Source organism: Aethalodelphis obliquidens, unplaced genomic scaffold (assembly GCF_003676395.1).
Source record: "Aethalodelphis obliquidens isolate GAN/ISIS:26980383/991018 unplaced genomic scaffold, ASM367639v1 scaffold38, whole genome shotgun sequence".
Lineage (NCBI taxonomy): Eukaryota > Metazoa > Chordata > Mammalia > Artiodactyla > Delphinidae > Aethalodelphis > Aethalodelphis obliquidens.
Window position 1 is genome coordinate 17,360,353 of NW_020837982.1, and position 12,771 is coordinate 17,373,123.

General features: G+C 51.1%; 1 protein-coding gene across 2 annotated transcripts in view; it reads right to left on the minus strand.

Annotated features, from left to right (window-relative positions):
- The window catches only part of SPECC1 (sperm antigen with calponin homology and coiled-coil domains 1), a 271,479-nt gene that overhangs the window by 203,353 nt on the left and 55,355 nt on the right, over positions 1–12,771 (minus strand). For both annotated transcript variants that reach the window (XM_027131125.1, XM_027131126.1), the window contains exon 2: positions 6,625–6,791. In XM_027131125.1, the coding sequence (XP_026986926.1) occupies positions 6,625–6,771 (147 nt within the window). In that variant the 5' untranslated portion in view covers positions 6,772–6,791. The remainder of the gene's footprint in view (positions 1–6,624; positions 6,792–12,771) is intronic.

Here is a 12,771-nt window from a genome sequence, read left to right on the forward strand (position 1 = left end):
TTTTTTTTTTTTTTTTTTTTTTTTTTTTTTTTGCGGTATGCGGGCCTCTCACTGTTGTGGCCTCTCTCGTTGCGGAGCACAGGCTCCAGGCGTGCAGGTTCCAGACGCGCAGGTTCCAGACGCGCAGGCTCAGCGGCCATGGCTCATGGGCCCAGCCACTCCACGACATGTGGGATCTTCCTGGACCGGGGCACAAACCCGTGTCCCCTGCATCAGCAGGCAGACTCTCAACCACTGCGCCACCAGGGAAGCCCCCATGGGTCTTGTTTTTGTATCCATTTAGCCAGTCTATGTCTTTTGGTTGGAGCATTTAATCCATTTACATTTAAGGTAGTTATCGATATGTATGTTCCTATTACCATTTTCTTAATTGTTTTGGGTTTGTTATTGTAGGTCTTTTCCTTCTCTTGTGTTTCCTGCCTAGAGAAGTTCCTTTAGCATTTGTTGTAGAGCTGGTTTGGTGGTGCTGAACTCTCTTCGCTTTTGCTTGTCTATAAAGGTTTTAATTTCTTCACTGAATCTGAATGAGATCCTTGCTGGGTAGAGTAATCTTGGTTGTAGGTTTTTCCCTTTCATCACTTTAAATATGTCCTGCCACTGCTTTCTGGCTTGCAGAGTTTCTGCTGAAAGATCGACTGTTAACCTTATGGGGATTCCCTTTTATGTTACTGGTTGCTTTTCCCTTGCTGCTTTTAGTATTTTTTCTTTGTATTTAATTTTTGATAGTTTGATTAGTATGTGTCTTGGCATGTTTCTCCTTGGATTTATCCTGTATGGGACTCTGTGCTTCCTGGACTTGATTGACTACTTCCTTTCCCATATTAGAGAAGTTTTCAACTATAATCTCTTCAAATATTTTCTCAGTCCCTTTCTTTTTCTCTTCTTCTTCTGGGACCCCTATAATTCAAATGTTGGTGCATTTAATGTTGTCCCAGAGGTCTCTGAGACTGTCCTCAATTCTTTTTTGTTTTGTTTTGTTTTGTGGTACGCGGGCCTCTCACTGTTGTGGCCTCTCCCGTTGCAGAGCACAGGCTCCGGACGCGCAGGCTCAGCGGCCATGGCTCACGGATCCAGCCACTCCACGGCATGTGGGATCTTCCCGGACCAGGGCACGAACCCGTGTCCCCTGCATCGGCAGGCAGACTCCCAACCACTGCGCCACCAGGGAAGCCCTGTCCTCAATTCTTTACATTCTTTTTTCTTTATTCTGCTCTGCAGTAGTTATTTCCACTATTTTATCTTCCAGGTCACTTATCTGTTCTTCTACCTCAGTTATTCTGCTATTGATTCGTTCTAGAGAATTTTTAATTCCACTTATTGTCTTGTTCATCATTGCTTGCTCTTTAGTTGTTCTAGGTCCTTGTTAAACATTTCTTGTATTTTCTCCATTCTATTTCCAAGATTTTGGATCATCTTTACTATCATTACTCTGAAGTCTTTTTCAGGTAGACTGCCTATTTCCTCTTTGTTTGGTCTGGTGGGTTTTTACCTTGCTCCTTCATCTGCTGTGTATTTCTCTGTCTTCTCCTTTTGCTTAACTTACTGTGTTTGGGGTCTCCTTTTCGCAGGCTGCAGGTACGTAGTTCTCGTTGTTTTTGGTGTCTGCTCCCAGTGGGTAAGGTTGGTTCAGTGGGTTGTGTAGGCTTCCTGGTGGAGGGGACTGGTGCCTGTGTTCTGTTACACAAGGCTGGATCTTGTCTTTCTGGTGGGCAGGACCGAGTCCAGTGGTGTGTTTTGGGGTGTCTGTGAACTTAGTATGATTTTCAGCAGCCTCTCTGCTGATGGGTGGTGGTGTGTTCCTGTCTTGCTAGTTGTTTGACATAGGGTGTCCAGCGCTGTAGCTTGCTGGTCGTTGAGTGGAGCTGGGAATTAGCATTGAGATGGAGATCTCTGGGAGAGTTTTTGCCCTTTGATATTACGTGGGGCCGGGAGGTGTCTGGTGGACCAATGACCTGAACTCGGCTCTCCCACCTCAGAGACACGTGCCTGACACCCGGCCAGAGCACCAAGACCCTGTCAGCCACACAGTTTTGTTTTTCTTTAAGGATAATTTGCTTCATGGAGGAAGAAGTATAGGTTCTTCTGACTCTTTTCTATCTTGCTTGTTTCTCTTTAGGGCCTGACAGATTTGGTGCAGCAAGTTAGAAGGGAGAGTAGAGAAGATTCCTAGAGAATGTCTTAGCTACGCCTTCTTGTGGCCACAGGAAGCTGCAGTTGGTCCCGCCCTCTCAGGGTGGATCCTTTATTCCCTTCCCAGGATGGTGTATCTGAGGCAGGGCTTAGCAGAGGCGGGAGGTGGGGAAGCCAGCGTCTCTGAGGACGTCAAGGAGACATGAAGATGGCGAGGCGACCGCTCTGGTGTGTATTTTGCACTCACAGCTCATCGCCACACGGGGCTGGTGGCTCCTCTACCAGGCGGCGCAGGTGTAGAGCATTCACTCCTGAAGGATAATGACAGGGCTGACCGGGTCCCCGAGATTCGTAGAGGACATAAACCTTAAGACTCTTTTCCGGGCACGCTGAACCCTGGCCACAGGAGACTGGGCAGGATCAATACATGACTCGCGCCTAGCCAATTCTTCTCTTGCGTTTGTTTCTAACCAGCCAGAAGCAAAGAAGCAGCTGGGCCTTCCAAGGGAGGAGGGAGGCTTGGGCCGGCAGGCAGCCGTGCCTCATACCACGTGCAGGCGACAGAGAAGCAGAGACAGGTGACACGAAGTCCTGGGACACCCCAGTCTATGGTCCTGGCCTATCTGTGCTCCGGTCTTGCACCTTTGGTCTGCACACAGTGACCCGGGAACCTCAGATCTGTTCCATGTATTTCTTTTCTGCTCAAGCCAATGTTTTGTCATTTGCGACCAGGAGAGTCCTGACTAATAGACTTGGGCCGCGTAAGTGGCCGGTGTGACGCAGCCTGTCTGCATCAAAGCAGTCCAGGTACCTGCCTCCCTGTGCTGTGCTCAGAGACACAAGGAAGACTCACGGCAGCCCCTCACAACACCCCGTCCCATCCAGGCTCCTGTTCCCCCACTTGCTCCCCCAGGGCTCCTTCAGCTCAGGCCAGCATCTGCAGTAGGGTATTTCATCCTACTTTTGGTGCATTTGTTTTAGTTTTCCTATTTGGGGCTAGTGAAAACACATCTGTCCATCCCATATGTGTCCATCTCCTACAAAGCAGTCGTAGTAAGACGTTAACTGTGGCATCCAGGTGGTGGGACGCTGTGTTCACTGTGTAATTCAGCTTCTCTGAACGCTGACAGATTTCCGTAGTAAATACTCAGGGGGAAATCTGCTTGCTCTTCTGTCCATCGCTGTTGCCTCTTTCTCTTCTGTTCTCCGGGTTTTTTGTGTTCTTCCTCTGTCCACTGAGGCGGACAGCAGAGACGGTCAGAGCCAGACAGGTACAGGGGGGTATGGCTCTCTGCTACTCCGTCCCCCAAGCCCCATCATCCTCTTTTACAGGGTCGGGCCTGGGAATCCCAAGGACCAGGATGAGAGCTGAGAGTCTCCGCAGGAGTATCTGCTTTGCCCCTGACATATTCCCCGTGGAACAAGTTTCCAAAACACACACCGATCAAAGGCGGAGCGGCCACCGTTTCATTGTCTTTAGGAAACACACGAGCTTCAGACCTTTTTTGAAACACTGCTTTTAAAATACTTTAATGTATTCCAGAAGCTCTAAGGGTCTGTTCTGGGGGAAATGTATGTATTCATTTAAAATCCATATTAGGGCTTCCCTGGTGGCGCAGTGGTTGAGAGTCCGCCTGCCGATGCAGGGGACACCAGTTCGTGCCCCGGTCCGGGAAGATCCCACATGCCACAGAGTGGTTGGGCCCGTGAGCCATGGCCACTGAGCCTGCGCGTCCGGAGCCTGTGCTCTGCAACGGGAGAGGCCGCAGCGGTGAGAGGCCCGCGTAACACACACACACACACACACAAAAAAAAAGTCCATATTAGAGATGTCTCCCAAATGTGCTATAGGTCAAAGATAATAAAAATTAAAATCATGGAAATAACAGTCAAGTCTGGGATATTAGAATAATAATCTAAATTATAAGTAGGACACTTTATCCACATTTACTCCTTGTGGCAAGTACAGTGCTCGTCCCATCTCGGAGCTCAGGGCAGCTACCTGGCTTGCCTGACGTTTCACAGCTAGAAAGGGGCAGAGCTGGGGGTCCCAATGCGGCCAGGGGTCCCGACCCCCTCTCCTCCTGTTCCCACATCCATCACCCCCGGGAGAACAGGTGTGCTCGGGCATTCAATCCACGCCGAGCGCTGCCAGGTAGCAGGTGCTCTCCTAAGCGTGAAGGACACAGCTTGTGACAAACAAAAGAGCAGATGGTCCCGGCCCTCGTGGGGCTTCCAATCTAGCCATGGGGAGATGACAGTAACCATGCAGGTGGGTGTGAGGGTCCTAAGAGCTGAGAAGGAAAATGAGGCAGGGCGGGGAGGACGGGCCGAGGCCACACTTTACACAGACTGGTCAGGGGCGCGCCTGACAAGGTGACCTTGAGCACAGACTTAGGGGAGGAGAAGCGGCAGAGTGCAGGGGGTGGAGGGAGGGATGCCCCAAGCTGAGGGGCAGCTACCACACCTGGCTCGCACGAGGGACAGCGCCAGGACACCTGGAGGCCATGTGTCCGGAGCCCGGGCAGCCTGGGGGGCGGTAGGGGTTGGACTTTGCTCCCCTCTGAGTCGGTGGGGAGAGCCTGGAGCGTATTAAGCAGAGAAGTGACATGACTTGTGTTGAAAGGACCACTCAGCTTCTGCTGAGAACGGAGCATAGGCCTCAAGTGAAAAGCAGGAAGGTGGTGGCATGTCCCCGGTGGTCCCCAGGAGGCGGTGGGAGCTGGTGGGAGTTGACATCTATTTTTAAGGTAGACAGCATTTTGCCGATGGACCACGGGATGTGAGAAAAGGAGGGTCCAAGGATGATGCCACGGGCTCTGGCCTGAGCGACAAAAGATGGAGTTGCTGGGGACTTCCCTGGTGGCAAAGTGGTTGGGAGTCCGCCTGCCAACGCAGGAGACAGGAGTTCGAGCCCTGGTCCAGGAGGATCCCACACGCCGCGGAGCAGCTGGGCCCGTGCACCACAACTACTGAGCCTGCACTCTGGAGCCTGTGAGCCACAACTACTGAGCCCGCGTGCCACAAATACTGAAGCCCACGTGCCGAGAGCCTGTGCTCCGCAACAGGAGGAGCCGCCGCAGTGGGAGGCCTGCGCACCGCGGCGAGGGGTGGCCCCCGCTCGCCGCAGCTGGAGAAAGCCTGCATACAGCAACAAAGACCCAACGCAGCCAAAAATATAAATAAATTTTTTTTAAAAAGATGGAGTTGCTGTTTACTCAAATGGGAAGAGTCAGCAGGGGCAGGGGCGGCAGGTTTGGGGGGCAGGAGAGATGGAGAGGAGGGAGAACAGATTCAGTTTTGAATAGGTCACCTTCAAGGTGCCTTGTAGACATCCAAGAGGTGGTGTCACAAAGGCAGTTGGAGGAGTGCTGGTTGGAGATGCAAATCTGTGGGTCATCCACACATGGTGTTAAAATTCATGAGAGCAGAAGCTGTCATCTAGAACAAGTGTCCTCCCCAGGGACGGTGCTGTCCCTCATGGAGTGTGTTGGAAATCTGTGGGGGCATCTTTACTTGCCACTGCAATTGGAGGTGCTACTGACACCTAAGGGACAGGAGGATGGAGATCGTGAACGTGACAATCTTGCACAAAGAATTGCCCTGCATCCCACATGTCTCACGGATTCCACAGACACTCAGCGGTGGAGCATCTTCTCATTGTTATCCGAGCCAACAGCATCCCTTTGTTTTACATGTAAAAACAGTGTATTTCTTGCACAACTTTAAGATACACTCAACTTTCTAAGAGTAACGAGGGGAGGCTGCACTTGGGTTCAGAACTTTACGAAGAGCGCTCAGCATTCAAACCAACACGTCACGCGTCTCCCCCCCAGCCTTCCTGGTACCTGAGACGTCAGCACGACAACCCTGAATCCGTCTGCCCAGAGCTGCCACGCCCACAGGGCTCCAAGGAGCATGGGGGTCCTTCAGCGGAGTCACACGCAGGCAGACGTGGGTAGAAATGCGGTTTACTTACCTGTAAGCGATGTTCCCTTTGTTTGGCTTTTACAGTTAGGATACTACACTGACTTCTCCAAAGTGTGTGTGTAGGTAGGTGACACGGTCTCTGAGTTTCATCTCAGGGTGAGGAAGGAGGCGCCCCAGCCCACCTGATATTAGGAACCCCTGGGGGGTGAGAAGGAGCCAGCAGTGGAGCCCCCAGGGGCTGCCCGGGTCAGGGGAAAGGAACACGGAGAGGAGGGAGCCCAGCTGCAGGCAGGTGGGGAGCTGACACCTGGACTGTCAGCATCCTGGTGACACTGAGCCCGTCTAGTGGGCACTGGGGGTAAACTCTGGCTGGAGAGTCCACATGGTCCAGGGCAGGGGATCCCAGTCACCCTGTTAAGCTGCACGTTTCCCTCTCCACCCCAGGGCACTCCGACTGCATCCCCTTTGCTCTGCGCCTTTAGGTCAAGCAATGCCGGGGCTCCTGGGGCCTTGCTCACTGTCACGGGGCGCCCAGCAGCCCTGTCCTGTGTGTCCCATCCATACCTTGCTGAGTCGGGACTCAAATGCCAGCGAGGTGGACGACTTGGAGCTCTTCATGCCGGGAGGGGGGGCGGGGAGGGGTCGCACGCGGTCCACCCCACGGCCTCCCACTCTGGTGACTGGACTCCAGGGCTTGGCTGCACTCCTCATGTCTGTCCCAGTGGGTCCTTCTGTACAAGAGCAGAAGAGAAAAAGCGTGTGTCCACACTTGAACCACCTGCTGAGACACATCACAGAGATCCATCCCCACGCACCACGGGCACCACCGTGGTCATGGAGAACGAGCCTTCGGGATGGGGCTGCACATAGAGCATCTTACTACTGAGAAGGTACCTTTGCAGCAGGTTTCTTTCTCTGGCTTCACTGCAGCTTTCATGAAACTATTAATAACACATGTGCGGGCTTCCCTGGTGACACGGTGGTTAAGAATCCGCCTGACAATGCAGGGTACATGGGTTCGAGCCCCGGTCCGGGAAGATCCCACATGCCATGGAGCAACTAAGCCTGTGCACCACAGCTACTGAGCCTGCGCTCTAGAGCCCGTGAGTCACAACTACTGAAGCCCACGCGCCTAGAGCCCATGCTCCGCAACAAGAGAAGCCACTGCAGTGAGAAGCCCGCGCACCGCGATGAAGAGTAGCCCCTGCTCGCCGCAACTAGAGAAAGCCCGCGCACAGCAACGAAGAGCCAACGCAGCCAAAACTAAATGAAAATTTTTTTAAGTGCAATATTACTGATGCTCTGACATTACTCTTTGGCAAAAAGATGGCTTCTCCTTGGTCAGGGGCACCTAGCACAGTCTTACTGCATATATATATATATATATATATATATATATATATATATATATATATCCCCACATAAAACAGGTCAGCTTGAGTCAAGACACGTTATGTCCATAAGCCTTGCCGTTTTAGGGTTGATAATTGAGCAACTTAACGTAATTTCCAAGTAGACATAAATGAATTACTTGAAAAACAGATTTCACAGAAGCACAGGTTTTTTCTTCTTTTGGACAAAAATGGTATCAAAAATTAATAGGGCGCCCTCAATAAATCTGTGAAATAAATTTTTAAAAATTAATAGGGCAGCTTTTAATTCGGCAGACCTGACATCATAGGACAGAGTTACCCACCCCAACTAAAACATTCTGTGAAAGACAATTTATGCAAAGGAGCAGGATGCGGTTAAAGACCTGGGGGGTGGGGGAGTGTGAATCCACGTCCCACGGCAAGCAAGACAGCCTGAGTCCTTCGATCAATGCTGAGGAGGTGGGCCGGCCGTCTCTTAACCTCTCTGAGCCCATTTTGTTCTCAGTAGCACAATGGGACCCTGACTCTGCTGTCCCCGTGGACTCTCATGACCAGGGATGTGAGACAGAAGACCAAAACCGCAGACAAGAAACAAACTGAAAAAAAGCACTTTGAAAAACACCACTAGGGGGCTTCCCTGGTGGCGCAGTGGTTGGGAGTCCGCCTGCCGATGCGGGGGACGCGGATTCGTGCCCCGGTCCGGGAGGATCCCGCGTGACGCAGGGCGGCTGGGCCCGTGGGCTGTGGCCGCTGGGCCTGCGCGTCCGGAGCCTGTGCTCTGCGACAGGAGAGGCCACAACAGTGAGAGGCCCCCATACCGCAAAACAAAAACAAAAACAAACAAAAAACAAACAAACAAAACACCACTAGGAAGGAAATCCAAAAAAGAGGGGCTATATGTATATGTATAGCTGATTCACTTTGCTGTACAGCAGAAACTAACACAACACTGTCAAGCAACTATACTCCAATAAAAATTTTAAAAAACAAACAAACAACACACCACTAGGTGACAGCTAATGCCAGTGGCCGCACTCACAGGACCCGGGGCTAAATAACTGCTCCCCAGGATCACAGCTGGTGCTCAGCGGCCCTGGGCCTCCTCTCCCATCACCACATCCCAGGACACCCTGTCCGTCCCGCTGAGAAAAAGAAAAGGCTGCCCACTGCCCCCAGCCTGGCGCAGTGGGGTCCTCCTCCCATTCTTATCTCCTTTCCCAGGGACACCATTTCAACCCACAGCGTCCCAGCCAGGGCCATCCAGTTCCTGCTCCTACTTAAAGGGATTAGCTGGGGGCAGGGGTCCAAGACCTGGGGCTCATTCTGCAGCACTGCTATCCTGGCAGCTGTGCCAACGTGGCTACAGGTGAAAATAATATTTTTTAAAAGATTTATTTATTATTTATTTTTGGCTGTGTTGGGCCTTAGTTGGAGCATGCGGGATCTTTCGTTGCAGCGCACGGGCTTCTCTCTGGTTGGGGTGCAGGGGTTTTCTCTCTCTAGTTGTGGCGCGCGGGCTCTGTAGTTTGCGGCACGCGAGCTCAGTAGTTGTGGTGTGCGGGCTTAGCTGCCCCGCAGCCTGGGGGATCTTAGTTCCCTGACCAGGGATCGAACCCCCATCCCCTGCATTGCAAGGCAGATTCTTTACCACTGGACCACCAGGGGAGTCCTGTGAAAATAATATTTTTAAGACAGCGATTTGTTTTCTAAAGTGTTTTTGAGAAAAATTATTCACGATTTCAGTTATATGATTAGTTCAATAGTCTCAGCTTGGTTCCAGGTATCATGATTTTTAAAAATTCTGTATTTAAAAAACCACTTCTCGTGTATTTTACGATGTTCAGCGCCAGCTATTTTTCTTTCTCGGCCCACAATTTTTAATTATGGTTTCCACAGCAACAATGGAAGAATTCCTAGGTTAAGACCTATAGAGCAACTAATTTTATTAAATGAATATAAACGTAAAATGAACGAACATAGCCTGAGTGATTCTTGGAGAGAATTACTGATGAATTTTATCCAGGACTGCAGGAACAACCAGTAACATGTCAGTGTGACTCATGGAGACGAGAAATAAAATACGTTTCATGAAGACGCCCTTTTACGTGATGATTGCAACTACTTACAGATGATTATTGCAGGGCTTACTTGATGAAAACATAGGTGATTCTGCAACGCATCTATGCTTTCCAAAATCTGCCCAGGTCACCCCTGAAATGAAATGCCTCTTGTTTATTCCCCAGAAGGAAGAAAGAATGTGAAGAGGAAAAGCAGAAGAAAGATGATAGAAAATATCCCCAATGTTGCCCTAAGTCCTTGGCAAAAAAAAAAAAAAAAGTAATAACAATAACAGAAATAAACAAAGGAAGGAAAGAAAAAAGGAAGGAGAGAAGGAAAAGGAAAGGGGAGGGGAGAGGGGAGGGGAGGGGAGAGGAGAGGAGGAGAAAGGCATCCTAGTGAAAACTCCAGATCTAAACTCTTAATCTCTGACAACCTTCTAGACAATCACCTGAAAAACATGCAGCCACTTTTTTTTTTTTCATGCAGCCACTTTTCAAAGGCTGCCTGGTTACTTGCTCTGAGGCAGAATTCTCAGGTTTACTTCATTTGCATCATCACACCTTTCTTTATTCTCCTAGAACCTTGAACCCATCAAATTACTCCCAGACAAGTGTACACAGAGGGCCTTCCTGCCGCGGGCCCTCCTCGCTGCCAGGCTCTTCTTCCTTGTCTCCCTTCATGTGTCCTTCCCGTTATCTCCCCAGACGGAGGCTTCTATTTTGTATTCGTGCACCAGCCAGGCTCTTCAAATTCCATCTTCTTCCAGAAATCAAAATACAGAGCAATGAAGTAAGTAATGTCCCCTCTTGAACCAGGAAGAGAGCCCTAATGGTAGGGAGCGTGCCAGGGGGTGGGATGCCGGGGGGGGCGGGTAGTGGGCTCTGCTAGATCAAAGCAGCTCTCCAGGGACGGACAACGAAAGGATGAGAGCAGAGGGTGGGGACACCGCTCCAGCCAGGCTGAAGGCCAGCTTTGCACCCTTCTCCCCACGCTCCACGTCCAGGACCTTGTTAAGCATCGCCCAACCCCCATCCAGCAGGACTGGTGTCTTCCTAGTGTTCTCCAAATCGGCCTGCTCTGGCCCTGCCCTCTGTCCACTCCCAAGAAGGCCTCCTGCTGGCAGGGGGCAGGTGCCCTCAGGCCCACTCCTAGTTTCTGCAGCCTTTCACCCAATCCGCTTCCCGCCATCTCCTCTCCGACCCTCCTCTCGCCCCTCACCCCGGGCCTGGTGTCAAACCCTCCCTGTAATCCTACGAGGTAAGGGTCACCTCCGTTCAGGGAGGTTAAGCAACGTGCCCAGACCACAGAGTTTATGATACAGCCAGGATTCAAACCCAGTTTTAATGGGCTCTTACACACCAGGGTTGGGTACGGCCTCCCTGGATAATCTTTCTCCCACGGGAAAGCACACGGGCTTTTGGATCCAGTGTTCCTGGTCAAAATCCAGCTCCACCGTTCACTGCGTGAGCTGGGGCATGCTTGCCGAACACTGTGATTCTCAACATCGTCACCCGATCAATGGAGTTACTGGTGCCTGCACCGCAAAGCTGAAGATGAAGGAGGACACGGCACCCGGAAGACACTCAGCAAACACCAGATGCCCCCCCACAACTGGTCGCCGTGTTCAGCTGAGGGCCGCTCTGCTTGAAGAACTCAGCAACACCCAGCGGTGGATCAGTGGGATCAATGTGCACTGGCCGGGGCCACCTAAGGAAAGAGCTCTCCTTATACACACAGCGGCCTGTTTTCATTTGGAAACGGCAAAGAGGGAAAGTACGGAGGAAGATGAACACCGAGAGCAGACACCTTTACAGTCACTAGAACTGGCCCCTGCTGCTGAAAGAGAAACACGGGCGTGAACGCTGGGTGAACGATACTTTTCTTAGGGATGTGAACAAGTAACGGAAAAGAAATAGACGGGTTCTGGCCAAGGACAAGATCATGGGAAAAGAAGTTTCTATTACTGATTCCCTGATTTCTTAACATCCTCCTAAACATCTCAAAGACGGTTGCATCCACTGTTGCAAAACACCCACTCGTAAGTAGATCCACGCAGTTCAAACCCGTGTTATTCGAGGGTCCACAGTACAGTTAAATTTAGGAATTCCTCCCACAGGGGTGGGGAGAGGGTCTTCCCAGGGGTGTTTTCCTTAAATTGTTCATTTTATTTAATTATCAAGCTCCTTTCCTCGCCAGAATCGTGCAAGACTTCTCTTTAAACCAGAACTCATTAATTGTATGGAGTTAAGTAGAAAAGATAGAAGAGAGAGAGGGAAGAGGGAACACAGTTAGGAATACGGTGAGTGTCCGGGCACCGGGGAGGGCCAGAGCCCCTCCAACATGCTGCTGGGCTGCTTCATCACCGCCTTCAGAACCTGGGCTGGAGGGGTTGTCTCGGCCCTCAGATTGGTTACCCTTTTAAGGCAAGAAAACGGAAAGGCGACTGGGAAACCATTCTGGACCATCACAAATAACAGGGAGCGTCCAGGGACTTCCCTGGCAGTCCAGTGGTTAAGACTCTGCGCTTCCACTGCAGGGGGCGAGGGTTCGATCTCTGGTCGGGGAACTAAGACCCTGCATGCCGCGCGGCTTGGCCAAAAATAACTTTTGAAAAAAATAAGGAGTGTCCGGGAGTGGGAGAGGGCATTGAGGTTTGCACTCCAAGTACAATAAGCCCCAGGAAGCCGAGAACTGAGGCATTCAAGTCTGAGAACGAACACACTAAGAATGTTCACATAGCTCACCTACCAGGGGACTCGGCAGGAAATAGAAGGCAAGTGAACAGCAGGCCGAAAATATCTAGCTAGAGCTTTCTAGAACACATGCCCAGTTTGCTCTTGACCTCTTCAGCAGGGTGGGTGGCTGATTCTGCCCCCGGGGGGATCATTTGGCAATGTGCGCAGCTGCTTTGGGTTGTCACAACTTGGGGCAGGGGGAGGTGCTAGGGTAGAGCCAGGGATGCTTCTGGACATCCCAGTACCCAAAGGGCAGCCCCACAGCAAAGAAGGATCCAGGCTAAAAGGTCAAGAGTCGAGGTCGAGAAACTCAGTTCCAGAGGAAGAGGGAGGCTCCTCGGCCGCTGATTCTTAGGCACCTGGTTCGTTTATGCTAACATTGGAATGTTTACGCTGAAAATCTAGTTTGGGAGCAGCTGAGGGAATCCCGGACTTCGGCTGGAGGCCACAGGAAACTCTTCAAAGCTTATTATTTCCTGTTAGTCTCGACATGAAAAATCATCCCGTTAGCCTTAGATTCCCTCCTGGTAAATAAATAGAAA